Source organism: Cygnus atratus, chromosome 4, assembly GCF_013377495.2.
Source record: "Cygnus atratus isolate AKBS03 ecotype Queensland, Australia chromosome 4, CAtr_DNAZoo_HiC_assembly, whole genome shotgun sequence".
NCBI classification, from domain to species: Eukaryota; Metazoa; Chordata; class Aves; order Anseriformes; family Anatidae; genus Cygnus; species Cygnus atratus.
Window position 1 is genome coordinate 30649869 of NC_066365.1, and position 21157 is coordinate 30671025.

The 21157-nt window shown below is 38.7% G+C and overlaps 1 protein-coding gene across 1 annotated transcript in view; it reads right to left on the reverse strand.

The window, feature by feature from the left end:
* Nucleotides 1-2350: 2350 nt before the first annotated feature.
* GLRB (glycine receptor beta) overlaps nt 2351-21157 on the reverse strand; it is a 49672-nt gene continuing 30865 nt past the window's right edge. Inside the window, exons 8-9 of the mRNA XM_035550024.2 lie at nt 14249-14541; nt 2351-3612 (exon numbers count right to left, since the gene is read on the reverse strand). Of these exons, the coding sequence (XP_035405917.1) occupies nt 3316-3612; nt 14249-14541 (590 nt within the window). The 3' untranslated portion in view covers nt 2351-3315. The remainder of the gene's footprint in view (nt 3613-14248; nt 14542-21157) is intronic.

Consider the following 21157-nt stretch of genomic DNA (forward strand, 5'->3'; position numbering starts at 1 on the left):
GTCAAGAGGAGAACTTCAAGCAAATGTCAGCTGAAACACAGATGGTCTCCCTTAGAAACAGATTTTGCTATCATGCAGTTTGTTAAGACATCACGACTAGATAATGCAGTTACTAATGTGTTCTTCATAAGCCTCACCTTTACTACTGCTTGAATGTCCTAATTTCTACAATTTTCAAATCATACTGCTGGCATGTTTCTATATCTTTCCATTGATTTTATGTCCATTTATTTTTAAATTATTAGCATTTTTACTTCATATTATCAAGTAGCATCCCTTACTGCCTATACAGTTTTATATTTGCACCTCTTCTGGAAATAAGTCAACAGGCAGAATTTTACAACTAGAGGGTGCTGGAGGACCATAATGTGATATGATACGCAAAACTTTCAGTGACCTTTAGTGGAAAGAAGCAAAATAAAATAAATCAATTATTACTGCTCAGTAGGACAAGTTAATATATTCTGAGGTAGTACAAATACTGCAATATTATCTAGTGTAAGTAAAAATATTAATACTTTATAGCTGATACTGTTTTATTTTAAATTGTTTCAAATTTCCTCTTAAACTTTGTTTCTGTCCTTAGTCTTTGTGCAGTAATGAAAGAAAAGCCTTTATCTTAATAGTACACATTCCTTTTGCTTCCTTTTGTGTGAGCTGGAAAGCAATTACAGTGTATTAGTGATCACATGTTTTATGATAAAACACAAAAGCCATCAAGTGAGCAGGTAAGCAAGAAGGAACAAAGATTAATTTAACAATAAAATCTATAATTGAGATTATACAGATAAAATGTGGACATTAATTACAGATAAATTATTTAATAAGAGTTCTAACAAGAAAATTATCTTCCAAAAGTCATATAATTTCTAACACAGGATCATTATTTTCTTGCCTTCCAATATTGTAAGAAAAAATACAAGTATGAGAATAAATAATGTCTATAAATATAGCACTCTGATTGTATCTATAAAAGTTACCCCTCCCTTCCTTCGTCTCTTTGAGTTATCCTTATTGCTTCTTAGAGTCTCTAACAATTCTGTAAATACCTTCAATAGGCAAAAATTCTGAAACTTTGAACTAGACCTTAATGATACCGTATTTTCCCCCAGTTCAACATGGAGGAATTTAGGATCTCTCTTCTGAAACATTTGGGATCTCCCTTATATTTCCTCTAATGATAAAGGAATCCAAAGGACAAACTGAGGCTGCCTAGCAAAGATATTCTTTGAAATCTCCATGAGAAAATGGCAAGGAAGCTGGTGGAAAGTGTGTAACCTTATTCTGAACAGATCTCTTCCACCCAAATATGAATTGCTGCTTCTAGACTCAGGAATGAGAAACTTTTGTAGGAATTTGTCTCATGAGTTGTAAAAAGATGTTAGGCCAGTAATCACCAAGAATCTCAAAGATGGAAAGCCAACCTAAAACCAGTATTGGGCTATGGATCTCAATGTGGAGTTGGTTAGAAAACCACAGTTAACAGATCCGTCAGGTGCCTGGTGAACCCAGCGTGACCTGGTTCTCTCTTTATATATTCCCAAGCTGACCTTCTGACTGTGCAGGTTTGTGGTACATGGACAATGCTCCATGAGCAGGCAGCAACACAGAAGTGATAGGAGAGTCTTATGCCTTGCATGGGCTCAACACATAACAGAACTGCAGCACAACAAATGTGAATTTATCTGTTTTTACCTTATGGAATATTTGGGTTATGTAATTCAGTCCTTTCCTCTTTTATGAGGAGCCAATAATCTGTATTGCCTTCAATGAATTGCCAAGTTAGTAAGAACTGTCGTATTTCAATATTTTAACTAAACATTATGCCCCAGTTTTACAAGTGGAAACGTGGTTCTCTATGGTATGTTGACAAGGGCTGAAGCATAGTTCCTATGTGTTCCCAAGGAACATATACTACTCGGATGCCTTACGTACAAGAAGCTTTCATTTGGCTGTGTTTCACCTCATGACTTGCCCTTACAGAGAGGTGTACCCTGGCACCCATGCGAGACCACAGGTACGGATTCCTGCCCTACACACCCTGGGGAGTTCGTGTTTCTGCAGTCTCCACGTCACGTGGTTTCCTCTGGAAAATCGAGAGCAGCCTCTGATCAGAACTGTTGCGTGCACAGGACCTTATTTTCCAAAACGTAGCAGCCGGATAAATGAGCAGGTGAGGGCAGCCATTAATTAGCACATAGACACAAGCATTCATGATGTATTTAACAGTCTCAGGGCCTTAGACCTTTGGACACTTCTTCATTTCTACTGGTGGCTAGGTGTTAGCTTTGGTCATAGGCGCTACAACAAGCAAGCTTAAAAAGTATAACTAGCGTTAAAATGGGATTTCAACATGAAAAATATAGTTTATTTAAACTGAAGGCTTTCAAGGGGATAAACAAAACAAAATGAGCAACATATATCAGATTCAACAAAAAAGAAATTTTGACTTTTATACTGCATGCTTGCAAGACACTAGAAAAGATGGGCCAGAGGACAGAGTAATGTAAAAATGTGTAATATAATCTGATACTGAACTGCACCTTGTAATGCTTCTCCAATAGTCTTGATACCTTTAGTCCAGAAAGCAGACGGTTTGTTTTTGACGTGTAATATCTAGCTTGTGCCTAAGGAAACAGCAGTCAAAATTGGGCACAATGCTTTATTGTCAGCATATTCTCACACACTTTTGAAGTGTGCTTGCTTGATGGATACAATTTCTTTTTTCTTTTTCCTAAATGAGCTGATTTTACAAAATTAGCAATTCTCTGATCTTTATTTTTCCACATAGACAAGCTCAGCTTAATCAATGCTGCCCTCACTTACAAGGACTAAATAATATTTCACAACTTAGCTTTTCCTTCAACAGCACCGTCTAAAATTATACAAGAGCAAGATTTTTTTTTCTCTGAAAGTCAGCAGAAAAGCTGTTGAATACTACATATACTAGAATACTGGTTTTAATAATACTTAACGTGCACATCAGTGTCATTGTCAGAAACACTTTAAATCTCTGTGTATTACTAATAACTGAAGAGAGTTATTCAGCTTTATAATGTCGTATGCGTTATCTTTCATATATTCCTAAAGCAGGATGTATGCTGTACATTTATATACAACGTTGGTAAGAGCACAGACATTGCAGTGTCATGCTTTCATTCAGATTTCAGATGCCATATTTTCAGTACAATCGCATGGCATCAAAATGCAACATATTGCTTTGCAAATGCAAATTTCACACAGTGGCCTTCATGACTGGGAAGGGGTAATGAAATGAGATATATTTTACACATGAAAAAATAAATAAAAGATTTATCATAAATATATGGACCAGTATATGACATTGAAGAACAAGAAGCAAAAAGGAAACAGTGCTCTTGCATAAAGATCAATTCTCTTTGCTGCTGATGGAATGACAGGCTTGGGAGGAGGAGGCTTCTTGTTGTTCTTGGCTTGAGATTTCCCAAGCCCATTGTTGACTTCAATGGGCTTCCCATAACAGTCATAATTTGATAATTCAAAATCTCTTGGCAAGCTTCCAACAATGCTGAAATCGTTGGATCTCAGATCAGATTTCGAAGTGCAAACTTTTTTGCATCTGGTCTCACCAACCTATGAAATAAAGAGTGAGGGGAATCATGATCTACTCACCATATTTCATTAACAAACGTAATGCAGCTGCTAGAGAACACTGCAAACAAACATATAGGAAATTACTTGTTGATAGGGATACATTACATCAGCCTAATTTGCTGAATGGTTGCTTTATAAGTACTTAAGGATGATCAGTCAATCATATAAACCAATCCAAACATTCATAATTGTGTAATTTTTCATGCACAAGGTGCCTCATGCTGTGCAACCTGCTATAGTTAGACTCCTTCATTTTAAGATGATAGAAAGGGAGGGAGTATTTCTGTAGAGAATATTTTTGGAAATAAGTCCTGTGCTGATGAACCTTCAGGAAAGATACTATTCAATACTTACATTTTTCTGAGACCTGGAAGCTCCATTCAGAATTAACCCTAAAATTCAGTGTTTGATCCAAGAATTAAAATCTGTTCTGGTTCTACATACTATCCAGGTCGAGATCCTAAATCTCATTCTAGGGTGAGAAGTACAAGGTGAGAAGGGACTTTCTTTGTAGTCCTTGGTGCCTCTCTAAAGACAATGAAGTAGTTGAGTCACCATCCAAGAAGGGATGTAGACATGAAGATGTGATACTTAGGGCCATGGTTTAGCGGTAGACTTCGCAGTGCTAGGTTAGTGGTTGAACTTCATGATCTCGGAGGTCCTTTCTAATCTAAATGATTCTATGATTCTATGCAGCAAAGATGAGACACCATTCTCCATGCTTCCCACCGGTACCCTGGAGAATGGTGTAACTGGGAAATCCAAATTGAGCAGATGAATATCTGTCTTTCCCACAGTTCCATCAAGGACTTTGGTGATCAAGTACTACTGTGCTAAGCAGCAATCCCAGGTGAATCTCCCTCTCCTACAGACCAGACAATCCTATTGGCACATACAATGAATATTTAAAAGAAAAAGGCATTTGATGTCCTTCAAATGGAAGAGTTTTTTAGGAAAAAAAAAAAAAAAGGTTCTGATATTCCCTTCCCTTCCTTGCATTTTAGAAAGATACTATTTCAGGTACAACAAATCTCTAAGAGGATCACCCTGCACTGTTAGGTAGCTTGAAGGAATTTGAAGATTTCTTTCAAGGCACTGTGCTTTGTGACTTTGGTAAGTCTCTCACGAAGTTTCATTCCATTTGGAGTACACAGAAAAGCAGAGAAAAAAAAAGGTATCAGTTATGAAACATAACTGCATAACTGCATCATTAATGCCATTTGTTTGCATATTTAAACTGAGAGTTATTGCAAAAAGTGCTGGTGCACAAACCAGGTGGCAGACATAAGGAACTGACGTTAAGATAACTTTAGCCTGGGGTTTTCTGGAGTCTCTGATCCACTAAAACTTGGTTCTTCCAAAAGCTCCCCATCCCTTGTTCCCAACAGTCTATCCCTCCACCACAAAGGTATTCTTGGTAATACTTCAGGTATTCTCCTTTCAGCTCTCTCCACCTCTTATTTTCTGCAGTTTTAGGCTGATGGTTCAGGATATTTGCATTAGCACATTTTGTAAGTTATTAAAATAATTATAATGGACTATGGTACCAGACTTACGTATGAATGAAAAATATTCTGGAGAATATTACTAGCTTCTCTATGACAACTGACAGGTTATCCTGAATAACAAGAACTGTGGTAGTTGGTGATCTGATAAGTTCCCCCCAGTCTTAGATGTCTTCAATCAAGCTGTGAAGCAGACCCTTGAGCAATGAAAGTGTAACTTGCAGGACTGGACTGCATGTTAACTCAAGAGTCACAGGAATATTATTCCTTCACTACATATTTATCAAATTCCTAATTTTCTCACGATCAAAATGAGTAAGATTTAGTAGGGCTGTAATGAGAAATACAATCATGTATGAAATTACAGGCTTCCTTTTGGATTTGCAAAAGTATGAGTCCATTCTTCATACTACCAGAGATATATTGTAAAACTCTGATACTAATGCCCATCTATATGCTCTCCTTGCACAACACAGCATATTCCTGTTCCCACTCCAGTATTAAAGAGTATTCTGGTCAAGACTTTTACAAATCAGTTCTCATTCACTTGCAGGAAGGAGAACTGAGGAAATAGCTTCTAGGTCACCTCTTCCTTACAAGTAGAAGATAGTTCACACCACATTCACACAGAGCTGTGCTTAGTTTAGTATCAGCTGTACTAGTGATTTAACAGGGTGACACCATTTTCCTTGTAAGAGCAACCTGGCCTAAATATTTCTTTTCGAAGTACATGCTTCTTGTATAAAAAAATTCCTTTCATTTCGCTGGGTTTACATCTCATGTGCTTCTACTTTCTATATTCAGTTTCTGCCTGGACATATTTTTTAATTTCTTCTCATACATCTCTTCAACTCTCCAATATTTCTGTTGTTTTCATCTAAATCCTCTTCAGCTCACCTGCAACCTTCCCTAAAACAAGTGAGGTAATATATATTAAATGCAGTTTGACTGCTTTTCGTTAACCCTGTCTCTGTTTGTGCTAGAAGTGTAACACTACTCCTGATGCCTACCAAAGGCTATGAGGACCATTCCAATGGAAAATGATTCCATGGGACTTGATTTTAGAGTACCACATGAAAGATTTGTGTAGAAGGTAAAACTGTTAAAGACGTATGGTTTCCCATACCTCTTACATACTTTCAACTTCATCCTGACACAGAAGTTGACCTAGGTAAACATTGTGTAGTTTACCTCACCCTGCCTCAGCATCGTGACCCGTGGGCCAGGTCCGGCCTGCAGGATGCCTCCCCCAGACCTACTGCACTGGGAACAGGGAGCGGCTGTCTCGGAAGGAGGGAGTGCCACTCAAATTGTGAATGCCGTGTCCCAGATAGAGGCAGGCAGCTGCTCTTCCTCCCACTGGCGCGGAGGTGGAGAAGGGCAGGGAAAGGCGCCATGGCTCCTGGGGCCTGGCCCAAAACACAGACTTAGTTCCAGTTTCTCACAGGAGTGGGCCACCTTGTCTGGGTTTACATTGGACAGGACACCTGCCCTTTGATGAACAGTTCAGAAATACCTAAAAATGACTCCTAGAAGCCAGAAGGTCTGTTCTGATGACCCATTCTCACCTTTTCAAAAATTTAAGCTGAGGGAGGCTCACTGACAAACTCAGCACCTGCCTCTGCTCCAAAGTTGCAGTGTGTGGACCACTTACACTAGATTTTCCTTTAAAAAAAAAACATCCAGAATGGGGAATTTTTTTCCATAACCTTGTTCCTCACAAACATATGTACCTTATTTCTAACCTGAATTTATTTGGCTTCAATTTTCAGTCACGAGGCATGACTATACTTAGCCTGATTAACTGCTAGTACTTACAGACAGTAACAAATCTAGCCTTGATTTTGCATAATTCAGATGATGTAATCAGGCTGACATATGAAGCCAAATGTTCTTCAGAGTTTCTTACCTCCATACCCTTACCTCTGTCAAACTAACTGATAATCTTTTTTAAAAATATAATGTTTGATTAAATCAATAAACATGGAGATCACCTTTAATTTCACCGACTCATTTAAATTTATTAGCTAACATGGGGCTTAATTATGAATATTAATAATAATACTTATGAGTTATTATTATTTGGCCCCTGTTAGCTCTTTAGTATTTTCCACTGATTGATGCCAGGCTTATAATTATTCACATAATGCCATTTAGCCTTTAAAAGTACTAGCACAAAGTTAGCTTCCTGCAGTCTTCTGGAACCCTCCCTGTTTAAAAAGTTTTATTACAAAATCAACATTTATGTTCCACAGCAATAATGGACCATATCTTTAAAAAATCTTACAGGCAACTTTAGCTGACAACCCAATTTTAAAATGTCTGACTTTAATAGGTACTGTTTAACATCCTCATCAGCTACTGTCGATGGAAACTAGTTCATCATCTGACTGCATATATCTGGCTTTTCCCCAGACACAGACCAGAACATTTGATCAACACTTCTGCCTTTTCTGCTAATTCTGGACACTTGCAGCACCTCTATCTAATATTGGGATAATACTCTTGTGGCTGTTTTTTGTATTATTGCTATATACATGCAATAACTTGCTATTGACCTCAGTTATGCTAACCATATATCCCTTTTGTCATTTTGTTGTTGTTATACTTTTTCGTTATCTATTTCCAATATTTTCTGGATTTCAAGTTCTATTAATTGCTATCCATTTCTCCTTTTGCCGGTAAGAAGAAATGAGAAATGTTTGAAGCTGAGTTAGTTTACAGTCACTCAGTCACTGGGGAGTCTGTTTTCAATTTTTCTCTTTTGTTTTGTTTTTAATTAGTACAGCTTTCCTTCTGGTCTGTAGCTGTCTTGAACGTTCTTAGCCCACCGTCATTACTCATATTTTTTGTTTAAATTATCCCAGAAAGATGAGACAAAATGGTTTTCAAATTCATCAAATCTGTCCTTTCACAATACCAAGAATACTACAACTAGACTAAATTTGTTTTGTGTAAACAGAAAAAAAAATCAGCTTTTCACTTGATCGTTCATCCCATGATCCCAATTTTGGATTTAGGAATTTTTGAGAGGACATATGCATCGTGTATAATTTCTAGCAAAGCTTTGAACATGCTATAGCACTGGCGGCCTCTCAAACTCAGCACGAGCCCTGCAGGATGAATTGCCTCCCTGCTGCAACACAGCACTCTCTGACCTACAAAGCACTTCTCCTCTGACATAAAATTTTCTCTTCCGTTCACCCAACCTCTTTTGGCATGCACATCTGTCGCTAGTCCTGCCACTTGTGTAAAAGTCCTCCAGATGAAGGTATAGTTGTAACAAATTCCATCATTAATCTTTCTTGCACTTGTCCTGTGCTCTTTTCCTGCTTTTACCATAATGATGGATTTAGATCATCAATAAAGTAGTTGTTAAGCATTAGTGGGTATTCAGATTGAGTATGTTTTATGGTGTAGGCAGCAGGAATTTGTTATCACATTCCAGATACTGTATTCCCTGTGAATTCTTATTACACTACTAACTACAAACTACAGCACAAATAATACTTATACACAAAATATCACAGGATCCCAGCCTAGCTGAGGTTGGAAGGGACCTCTCGAGATCATCTAGTCCAGCCCCCCTGCTCAAATCAGGGTCAATGAGATTGCTCAGGGCTTTTACACTCATGTTCCGAATTATCTCTAAGGATGGATACATGAGTCACTAGAGCAGAAAGTACCTACCCTGTACCTGAAATGCTGTCAGCAACGATTAAAATAGACTGTAGCCTGTGGTTTTCCATACAAGCTAAAATGTAAACTGGGTTTCTACAATAAAAATCTGTGTCTGAGTCTCATTCAAAGTGAAAACACAATATGGGAAGATCAGGTAGCCATGGGTCACCACCACCAGTGATCAGGTATACTATAAATCAGTTTGAGATGAACATAACGCATATCAGGTTTCAGAGACTAGATGCAGCTCTGACAAGATAAGGCAAGCAATAGCACTACGTCTCTTCAGAAATAACTGGGTTTAAAGCTAATACCACCACTTGCATAGACCTATTCATCATCTGCCAGAGCCATTCTTTTAGCAAATGTTCACTTCAGTCATCAGCGCATTATCTGTGGGGGACAGCTTGATGGGCTTGATGAAAATGTGACTTTTCAAATGGAGGAGTATTGTTAGAGTTAACAGTGCAATCGCTCCCTGTAATCACGCCACCAGTGAAAGAAAAAAAGAAACTGATTCATCTTCAAAACATTTCCCTTTTTGCTTGTTTTTCTCACTGTATGGTGTTGCATTGCTAGGAAACAAACTCAAACTCCTACTGAGGATTCCCAATAAAAAAACACTGCCAGCGGTTACCACCAGGTTGTATAATTTTCTCCTCTGCTTAGAACAGCATCTACTTGCAGCCACTATGAGCTAAGGGAGCCAAATAGTTTTCTCATGGCTTATTGCCTGTATATGCACAGCCATTACAGCTCCTAGCAAAACTAGCACAAGTGCTTATGTTGAATTTTCTCTTTCTTTTTTTTTTTTTTTTTTTCTACAGATTCAGGGCGATCTTGCCAGAATGTACCTGTTGACTTTACTCACACAGACATACTGATAAACCTCTCTGGGCTTAAAATGGCACCGATCTTTGAAGGGGTTTGGTGTATACTGGCAACAGCTTTCACCTCAGCCAGTACCCAGGACTTGGTAGAGAGGAGAAGCTATGCATCCATAGAAGGCTCTCTCCATCTTTGTCTGATTCTCAAATTGTGAACTTTGTTTTCATTCTGCCATCTTCATTATCACTATTGGTGACCACTAGTCATGATCACTGACTGCTGACATGGTGCCAGAAGTGCTTTCAGCTAAGAATTTCCAGGGAGACACTGACAGGTTTTGTTACAGGGGACCTCTTCTCCTTACCTTCTATTACAAATGGCATCAAGCTTCTAATTTTTAGGATATAATGTAAAGTTTATTCCTTTACCCAATTTCTAGTCATAAATGTGGTTTTAGGTATGATCATGTCCTTTGTTTTGGCTCTTTTTTCAATAATATGAAATATGCCAAGTGTCCAGACCAGATGCCATTTTAATCTTTCATAAATGGAGCGAGCACATGCAAACAAGCTGTTCCATGAGGACTGGAAGCAAGGAAGCCCAATGTCCCCCACTCGCTTCCCTGTGCTCCCTCAAATCCTCCCCATGCCTGGGACCTTCCCACCCCAACACCCCTGCTGCACCTTAAATACCAACCCCTTCCCCAGTGAGAGGCAGCAAGAGTGTGACTTGCAGCTTGGGCAACTCCAGCAAGCTCCTGGCCTTGGGATCAGGTGAATTTTGAAGTGAAATAAAGCAATTTCTCTTTTTAAACTTGATTCCCCTCTAATTAAACTTATGACTATGTAACAGCATTTCTTAGTTAGTATCTCATAATAAATAAGTGCTTCATTTAGGCTGGAGAAGCATTTGTAAATGGAATTATTCATGCTTTCTGTTTTCCCCAACTTGGAGTCTTGTGCTTTTAGGTTTTTCCGGTTGGCTTTACCTTTGAGCCCCATCTGGTCTATCCATTGCTTCAAGTCCAGCTACAGTGAAATTTCCAGCTATGCCCTTTTTCACTTTTTCCTTAGTATCACCTTCTGGGTTTCATGACATAGTGCATTTGGATTTCCATATTCCTCTTGTGAGGAAAGAATTAGAACATCCTTAAACATTTCTGAAGGATGCACATTCATTTCAGGGATGCAGTTCCAAGTTGTCCTTTAGGAGAATGTATTGGTTCACCTACATCTTTCCAGATATTTATCACAGTATGTGCTCTCTCCTCACACAAAGTCCTACACAACCCTGATGAGAAACAGCAATTGAAGATCTGTGACGGCACTCTGGCTTTCCTATTCTTTATGCCTTTCAACATACAGCTTTTTCCATTACCTGCTTCTTTAACATTTCCCTCCCTTGCATATTTGCCATATGACAAATGCATTCTTTACTTGATGGTCGCTAGCTCTCTATGGGAGCCAGCCAAATGTTGTGGGGCAGGCCTAGTTTTGGATTAGGAGTCAGAGCTAATGAAAGATTTACACCTGTTCTGATTTAGGAGTGTAGTACAGGCTTCTCCAGGGTTAAGAACTTTCAAGTACTCCTAAGGGATAGCTAGGTCAGAGAAGGAGCTTTCAGCTAGGTATATTTATAGTGTTCAAATAAATAGAACATGGTGCATCTGTAGATGCATGTAAGCATCTAAAGTCATGTTTACCGATTTAAATGTATCATTCTTTTGAAAGTTGCTAAATACCTGCTCCTGGAGCTGTTCAACACCTCTAGAAGTCATACGGCTTATTTATAACATCCAAGTATAGATTCAGTGATCCAAACATGTAACTTTGAGAAGTTAATTTTATCTTTGTCTTACTGAAATAAAATGTACTGGTCCGGTGGAGTGTTTCAGTTACAAGGTAAATGCTCTATATGTGGTTCTGAGCCATTTAGCCTACTCGGACATATGCCAAATTGTTGGTATATGAGCAAATCCATGACAGTCAGAAGAAGTATATTAGTGTATTTTCAGTGTATACCTGAGAACAATTTCTACCTGAATTATCTCCATATCAGCTATACCTGCCTTTGATTCATGTTCTCTTCCATGTTGCTGTGATGTACAGAGTAATATAACCTGTTGATCTTCATTTCTTATCTTCTTCAGAAAAATTTTGTTCTTCTAACCAAAAGGAAGCACTTCAGGAACAATATACTGCAGCCACTCTGCCTGTCAGTCATTCTGCTCCCCAGTCCTCAGATTGTCATTCACTTCTCATGTATCTCACACTTTAAAAACATCACTTTTCTTTGGAACTGAACTCTGGCTTATTAAGTTATCACAAGATGAATACAACTTTCTTGGAATTTTTCTATAATATAAAGCAATCCCTGTTCACATAGTTATGGAAATTGAATACCCTTCTTCTTTGCCTCCATTGACTTCCAAACGACTTGAGCAGGCAGTCCCTGCCCTGCTGTTCCTTTGGAGCTTCCACCAACTCTCAGCTCAGCTAGACTGTCATTGTCCCAACCTCCCAACCTCTGTCCTCTCCAAAATGCACTAGCATCATGGTCGTATAACATCCTGGCCCCACACAATTCATCAGTCAGGGCCCATCATTCCTCTCAGCCTGGTGATCTTCCCAGCAAGTCCCAGCTCATATCACCCTTCCACAAGTAGGCTGTATTTCAAAGCAGGTGAGTGGACACAAGCAATCACTGGCTGTAAGAGAAGGAGACCACTGAACCACATGGCCAGGTTTTATGTCATTGGGTACTTATTTCCAAAATGCCTCAACAAACAAAGGTTTTATATCTGCATAAAGATCATCAGAAGCTACACAAGCTCAGGACTCCTTACAAATCCAACACAGATTACTGTTGCGGACACTACAGATATTTGAATGCTAAAGGTCTCTGATAACAAATAGGGAGCACACTGAAAAGCGCAGGACAAATATGACATGTTGGACCTGACACTGCAAGATCTCAGAGGGCAGACTAAGGTTTGAATCCTAAAAGCCTTCTGCCTGCTGTTAGACACCACTCATGAGGAATGTTACCAAATTTTTGTGGGTAATGACTCCCCTTCCTCTGAGCCTTGAAATACACTGTACAACCAAGCTCATCTTCTTGGAAAAAATATTAAAAGATGACAGGATAGCAAAGATGGCAAAAGTTATCATTTTATACTCTGTGTCTATGACAATGGTAAGCACCCTGTGCACCCACTAAGGTGCACACACTGAGGAGAGTCAGCAGTTTAGCAATATGCTTTTGTTCATATTATCAAAAGTCAAATTATCAAAAAAAAACAATTATCAAAAAAGTTTTTTATTAATCTTGTCATTGATTAAGCTTTACACTTGCACTTGTTAAATACTCCAAATAGGAATAAATAGATTTTATGCTGCTCTGCTGGACTGTTGCAACTATTTTGTCACAAGAAAGAGGTGAATTTGGGACCCACAAATTGTTAACCACAATTGTAACACATTCAGTTTAGTGGAAGCAAAACTGTGGCTAAGCCATCTTTCTACTCAGTTCCCATGTCGCCTGGGGTTAGGGAATTACTTGTGATTCAAGTCAGAGCAGACAGTGGGTTGTTCTAAGCTGAGCTTGGTTGCCTGCCAAAACAGTTCCCAGGAGGCTCTATCAGATGAGAATTACGGTAGTCAAGTGCTCTGTGCTATCAGCAACTCCTCTGAATTGGGGGTAATTAGTCATGGGGCAATGCCAGCTTTATACTAGGGCTGGGTTTCTGCCATCCTGGCATAAATGACTCCTTCCTTAAAGAAGCTTTAAACTAATATGGTATGCTACCGATATTATCATTTGGATCTGGCCAAATAGCTTTATTTTACACATCTAAATTGTTGAGCCATTGAAAACTATAAGCCAAATTCATACTCCGCATATTTTAGCACAATGTATTTTCTTCCATAGAATAAATATCAACTAAATATTACTCAGGACTGGGGGCAGCTGGCCTGGAATGTCTAGTAACTCTTGGGGCATATGGAAAACTTTGGCCTGAGCTAAGATGTACATCTAATCTTCATCCACAGAATGAGCTCTGACCGATTCACTCTATCTGGCAACACAAGAAATGCAGGAACTGTTTGACAGACAAACAGATCGTCTTTTATTTACAAATGTCAAGACTTCTGAATTCCTGGCTATAGAGATTCTTCACATGCAATGTGGTGCAGCTGTGGCTGCTCCAAGGAAAGCAATGAGATGGGTGTTATTTGAGTACGCTCTCAACAAATACTGACTGAAAGTCCTGTCCTCTGAATAGTTACAGTTTGACAGCTGCTATTTATTATTAAAAGAAAAATAGCAACTGTAAAGCTGCTTGCTGCTTTATTTACCTTAAGCTCAGCAACAACCATGGTACTAAGATATTAAAAGATAAATTTTTCATTTAGACATTTGACCCCAAATCACTAGGGAACAATTGGCAGGGTGGATAGCCATTAGTTACCAGTATGTTCTTAGTGTCTTGGCCACTTCTAAGATTAAGTACCATCCAAAGCTATTACAGCAGTGTATTTTTGGAACTACGTTAATAGAGGATAATGCTGATTTTCCGTATGCAGCTTGACAGCTCTTACCTGTAAAGTGCTGATGTGGACAGGAGTCCCCGTGCCGTTCACAGTGTTCTTTTTGGCAGCGTTTCCACCTTTCCCTTCAGCTTGCTCTGCCTTAGCAATCTTGGCTTTTTCAGCTTCAATTCTTTTGGGATTGTTTAGCATTACCTGAACCACCGCATACTCAACCAGTGATGCAAACCCAAAGAGAAGGCAAACAATCAGCCAGACATCTAAGGCCTTCACATAAGACACTTTGGGAAGTTCAGCAGCAAGAGTAGTACATTCAGATGCCAAGCTGAGCACTGAGAAAATACCTACAAAAGAAAAAAGGAAGATAACAATTAAAGTGAACTTTCCCTAACAACACCTGCCTGTGCTCTTCCTCTGAACCAGACAACACTGAATGATGAATCGTAACAGCAAATGGGACTTGACAAAGCGGTAGGCATATTTTGCAACAGGTATACAAAATGCACATGCCTTCAGTTAATGAATAAGTTAAACTGAATACTTATGTAGGGTATTGTGGTTAATGATGAATTATTAATACTGAGTACCTTCATTTTATAAATGGAGAAACAAATGAAGCTAAACTGGCTGCTGTGGTTCTCCTGCCCCACACAACTGCATCACACAACTGGGAAATGGGCTTTCCAGAGACTTATCTTACCATGCTCATCTAATTTTGAGAAGATGGAAGAGAAATATATGGTATTTAAATCAAAAGATTCCAAGTCCTTTAATTTAGACTTGAACAGCTACTGTTGTCCCAGAAATCTGAACTGTGCTTCAGCAGGAGCCATCCTCTGAATGACCTGTTCACAAGTATAATATTTAAACTCAAGATGAAAGGGAATGTATCAGTGCATTAAAAAGTCTGTGTTCACAATTCACCACAAAGATGAAAACACTGAGGTGACTGAAGGTCTATGAACACTCCTTGTTTGAGCTTCCGGTATCCAGAGAAAGCTTTCTAGATAAAGAGCTTTTGAGGAAGCCCTTATCATAAAAAAGTACATCTGCAAAGGCTGTTGAAAGGTCACACTCATCGTCAGTCTAGGTTTCAATAAGCACTGCTCTTTACAAGGCTTCCAAACATCACCATTAACACAGGGCTCACATCACAAGAGACAAAATGCAAGTCTGATCTCATAGATTCCCCACAGGCACCTCTGAAATGGGAATAGTAGCATGAACAGGTAGCTACCTTTTGAAAAAGCTAACCTTAGAAAATGGTTATCACATGGGGAAAACTTATTTCGACCTCCCATCTAAGAAGTTCCCATTTTGTTTTTGTGAATGTTCATGATAAAAATCACCTTCAATTATAAGTGGGTAGCTTCATGAAATGTAATCAACAACTACAGAAAATGTTGGCCATAAGGAGATATTCACTTAGCCATAACTATGTTTCCTACAAGGGTTACATGTGCTATCCTAAGCATTAAAAAAATTGTATTTCATAGAGATATCATTTTCTTCAGATCCATTTAAAGTAAACGAGGATGTGAGAATGTTAATAAAGATGAAAGTGTCTGAATTGGCCTATGAAAGTATTAAATTCTAGTTGATCATAAATAACAAGCATTCTTTTGCTACTGTCCCAATTTAGATTTTAATAAGATTGATAACATATTTTATTTGGTATTAATATCAGATGGGAAACTTATTAGCTGCTAAGCCACTGAAGAGGAAATATAAAGAAATGACCACAGTCATATGATTTTAAAATACAAAATCTTATGGTGTTTTATTTAGAAATGTGTCTTATCAACATATCATTGCAAAGTGGGTTTTTTTTTTTTTTGGTCATTGTGATCATAGAGAATGGCCAGATGTTCTATGCTGGATCAGAATGACATGGCAAATAGTGTCCACTCTGGCTTATTTTCAAACTACTATATCTGATGCATTCAAGTACAAACATGCCCAGAAGTATAGAGAGTGAGCAAAGAATAGTCCCCATTTTTCTGTCTTCAGTGACCAACACCAACTGTTTTTCGCTGAGCACTAATTATGGATCGTTACGAACTGCAACAGTAAGTGAAAGTAAGGCTGTACTGTCTTTTAGCACAAAAAGGACATCTCTGCCTATGCCTGTATCTTTTTGCTGCTACCTTCCACTTGTTTGGGGTACTAGGATGAAAACTTCATTCTCAGGGTCAGAGAAACCACAGAAAACCTTCTGGGTTTCAAGGGAACTGTAAAGTAAGATAGAAATATTCCATCAAGCAGCCATCTGCTGCCAGATCAGAGCGGCCAGGCCTCAGAGACCCTATAATGGAGCTGCAAGTTGCACCTCTGATAGCAGCTGTACGAGGTACCTACCAAACACAATTCAAAGCCTAAGGCTCCAGCATGGGTGAGGAGAATGAATAAACAAACTGCAAGATTAAATATTAAAAAAAAAAGAGGGGGGAGGGAGGGAGGGAGGGATAAACCCCCTTTTCTTCTTTGGAAGCACTAAGGGGAAGGGACGTTAGCTCTTTCATCCAGACTTCTAATGTAAAAAGAATTCCTTTCTTGGAAATATGTCTACAATTTTCTTCCTAACGGGGTATCTCTCTCAATGGTAAAGTGCATCTGTTTGGTAGGATTGCACAGAGGCAAAAACTGCATCCTCCCTCTTTCTTTCAGTAGGCCACCTACACCCAGCCTTCAATGATCTCCTCGCACACAGTCAAATCATTTAAGGTTACAGGTTTGTTTACAGGTAAGTTTACTAGATGAGACAAGCTGCCAACATGCAATTTGTGGTTCACTGATGTGAGAAAGACTGCATTAAACACCTAATAACCAAATTATCCACTCAAAGAATTTTCTTCTTCATCCCTATCGCAAAAGTTAGTTAGCTCTAAGCTGAAAACATGATTGTGCAGAGTGACTATGTAAAAAAAATTCTACCAATGGTTACATATGCATAGTATCACAAAGTGCCAATCCAGCAAAGCACTTCAGCACATGCTGCCAGATAAATAAATCTCCCTTTTTTGAATCCATCAAATTTAACTGGCCTCAGCACTATCTCCTGGCAGTGAATTCCACAGGTTAATTACATGCTGTATAAAATAGCATTTTCTGTTTTATATTACTGCTTTAAAATAGTTCTGGCTCCATCTCACTAATGTTATTGGAAAATATAACATTCTGCCCTTCTTTCCTTATAATTTGCTATCTGTAATACATTCTCTTCTCTCATTAAAGTTGGTAAACTAAAAGCCATAAGCTTGCCAATCCTTTTTCATACTACAGTTTCCAAATATATGGTCAGGTCTTTCCTTTGAGGCCCTATATTTACAACAGTTTTATAAAATTAAATGAGTTGAACTGAAATAGCGCTGAGGGGAAGCCTGTGGAGGGCATGTCTGGCTGTCCTCTGTATGTGGGGCATATATATCACTGATCACTAACTCCAAGCGTTTAGTTACTCTGTTGTACCCCCAAGTGCCTGGTCACAGGAGGTACTGTGTGGCATGTGGTTGCTTACAGCCTGTGCTAATGCTCCATTCTTTCAGGCCACTGTGGCTGGATGGACATCTGAAGTCCTTCAGATGCCTATAGCTTCAGGGAAGACTTTATTCCCTTTGGGGATCACAAGGCAATGAAGGAAAGAGAGCAGTTTTTTAAACAGATACTGGCATGCTTTCCACTTTTAAAGAACTGGAGAGTCCTCTGTAGGGATCTTTAAAAGCTGAGACACCAGCATGTAATTAGAAAGACGAACTCAGTGATGTCAGCCTTGTCAACCAAATGATCTAATTGAATGCAATGCTATGGGTAGAAAAAGGGCTTGCAACTTACTTAGCTCCTAGATGGACACACCTTTTTCTTCAAACAAAACCACACCCTTTTCCCAGAACAGTAACCAAACTGCAAAATCATATTGAGGTTTCTTTTTTTGAGAAGTATCTTGCATTCCTAAATCATCTGGAAACTTCTGAGATGAGACCTTTTACTAACTACTAAAAGTGTAATGACTATTAGTAACACTTTCTTAGGAGTAGATAACATTCACTGGAAATGATTCACTTCACAGAAATGTTTATCTTGTTTGATTTCAAAGTCAACTTTCTTCCAAGGATGTAGCTAGAAGAGTTAGATTGTTGCCCTCTCTCAAACTGGAGAAACATAAATCTTACCCCAGTGAGGGTGCTACCAACTTGCACTGCTAAGCACTGATGTATGATGGTCAGATTTAGTGTTGTTGCTTCTCTGGGGATGCAGGAAAAGTCACATAACCAAGCCAATGATAAATATATTTGAAAATGCATTATTTCAGAAAAGGTAATATATAAAAGGAGCCAATAAACACTTATAATAAATAAAAAGAGAGAAACACAAATAAATAAGCATGCATATGTAGTCATAAAAACTTCAATGCTATACAAATCAGCACCATGCCTCTTATAAATGTAATATATCATTGATAAACCTGACTGGTCAGCTATTTAAAGTTCAGGATTACAAAAGCAGAAATACACTTCAGATTTTGATCATATTAGAGATCACTACATGAAAAATATTTTCAGTTCTTGTTTCTATCTTTTTAATTTAAAGCATGGTATATTTGCCTCAGACTGCTTTTTTCTTAAAATGCCTTATGTTTCACCTTGTGGAATGCACCCTTGCTACTTTTCAAAGTAAAAGATTGTATTTGTTTCTTGCTATCAACTAATATAGATTGTGAGTCCTCCCCGATTATTAATAATTATTAATATTTTCAGATCAAGAAAAATATTTTTTGTATTTTGAAATAGTCCTCTGAAAAAGAGATACCTATAAAAAATTGTAATGAAAAGATGTTTTTGTAAAAAGAAAGAGAAAGGCAGCCAACCATGGCAGAGAAGCCAAAAGCAGTACTCCAGTCATGGTTCTCCAGATTTTGTGCGGCTCTTGGTTTATTTTGGTTGTCATATCACTGGAGAAGGAAGAGGCATGGCAGATGACCTGAGCAGTGGCGCTCAGACCTGGGCATTATGTTTTCAACTTAACAAAACTAGGCAGGAACCCTTCCCACTCCCCAGTGGTTTCAGCTCCCCACTACTGCAAGACTCTGCTGATCACAGACTGGGACGTTGATGGGGTAGGTCCCAACCCTAAGGGCATATCGTCACACATTTTTGCACATGAGGCTGCACAGGACTCAGGTCCTGTGGGGATGTGCAGGTTAACATGTGGTTGAGAGGCTTCTGAGGAAGGCCAGGGACTGGAGGGATGCTTCAACTGCACGCCTAGCATCTGGGAAATAGTTACAGTGAATCTCCTGGGAACATGAAGAAGATTTGGAAAATAAGGAGTATGGACTTGTGGAGGTGGGAATGTCAGGGAAAGGGGGGGACAAGGAGGTCAGGGCATGGGGAAGGAGCTGTCATGACATGGGAAAAGGATTACAAACAGAAATGTCAGGATGCAAAAGCCTGGCTCTACATGTCACCAAGTTCCTGGGGACTGCAGGCTGGGCCACCCCCAAGATGAAGTTCCATGTAAAATCTAATTAGTTAAGATAATATTGTTTTGATTAACTCTATGTCCTACAATCTCGTAATATATGAAGGGCCTGCCTACTGTGCTGTGCTGCACAGCATGAAAGCAAGAGGCTGAAGTGCCTCATGAACTGAATCTCTAATGAAATAAAACCCATCAGGTAACAACTGTGCTAATTCTCTTCCAAACATCATTACATCATTCTGTTTCTATTAATCTTCAGAAAACCTGCTGCAAGAGGTAGTTATTTAGAGCCTTAATCATCATCCTGCTTTCCTACTTCAAGCATTCTTTAAATGCTCAAATTCCTATAAACTGCAAAGTGACACAGTGTCTACAGCATCACCCACACATGGATAAGATCAGATTTGTCCAGGTATCGAGAAGCATAGAGTGTCCTCATCATGTAAGTGCTGGAACCATTATCAAGCAAAGTTTCAATGTGGAGGTGAATTTTACAGGACTAGGAATGAGAAGGCTTCAGTGAAAATGATGAGTGAATAATGGAAGTGAAGTTGCTTTCTGTGTCCAGTGTCATGTTTTCAAAGCAACTGAGAATGGCTCAATGGTGCTAAGTGGACTGTGACAGTATGTGTGAATGCAGGTTACCCAGTGGGACTCTTGCAGCACTTGCATCAGGATTGATCCAAAATGATAGCCAGGACAGAACAACAATTAGCAGTGTAGGAGCATAAACACCCATCATGTAAAATCCAACTTGTCTTCTTAAAGTGAAGATTACTTCTACACAAGTGTAATAACCTTTAAAGAAATAAATGCATATTAAAGTTTAATATGCTTTGCAGCTCAACCTCTTCAGATTAGTATCTTCTAGGCCTTTTCTACTTATAGTAGGAGTAAAGGTTCACTGATTCGATTTTTTTTTTTTATAAAGTCAAGAAGTTCAATTTGAAAAGCATTCAAAGTACAGATCAATGTAACCTACAAGTGTGATTTGGCATGTCATACTCTCTGTAATCTATAAGGCACTCTCTGTCTTTTCACAGCACAGAAGTAAACAGCAGCTACAGCTTCATCTTGATGCTGGCTTAAGCTCACCTGAAAATCCTACTTAGCATTAATTTGTGAAGAACAAGGAATTAAAAAAAAAAAGTTAGTTTAGAAAGGTTAGAATGGAAAGAGGTGATCTGAATATGATTCTAAGCAGAGATTCCCCCAGTACTGAAAGCTGGTATAGGTAACTTCTAAAATTGGTACAGACTTTTTACAAAAGGCTCTAAAAACACTGAATTTTGAAAGCGAGGAATATTGCCTCAAAGCTTCTAAAATGAGGAACTAAAGCACACAAGCATTTCAGAAAATGTCTAATAACATGAGTTCAATAACAAGTAAAGCCACAGATAGTAGGGATTTGCTGGAGATAACAAAAGGATTGGGAAGTTTGATAACCAGAAAACCAGTTCTGTTCCTATTTTCACTCATTTA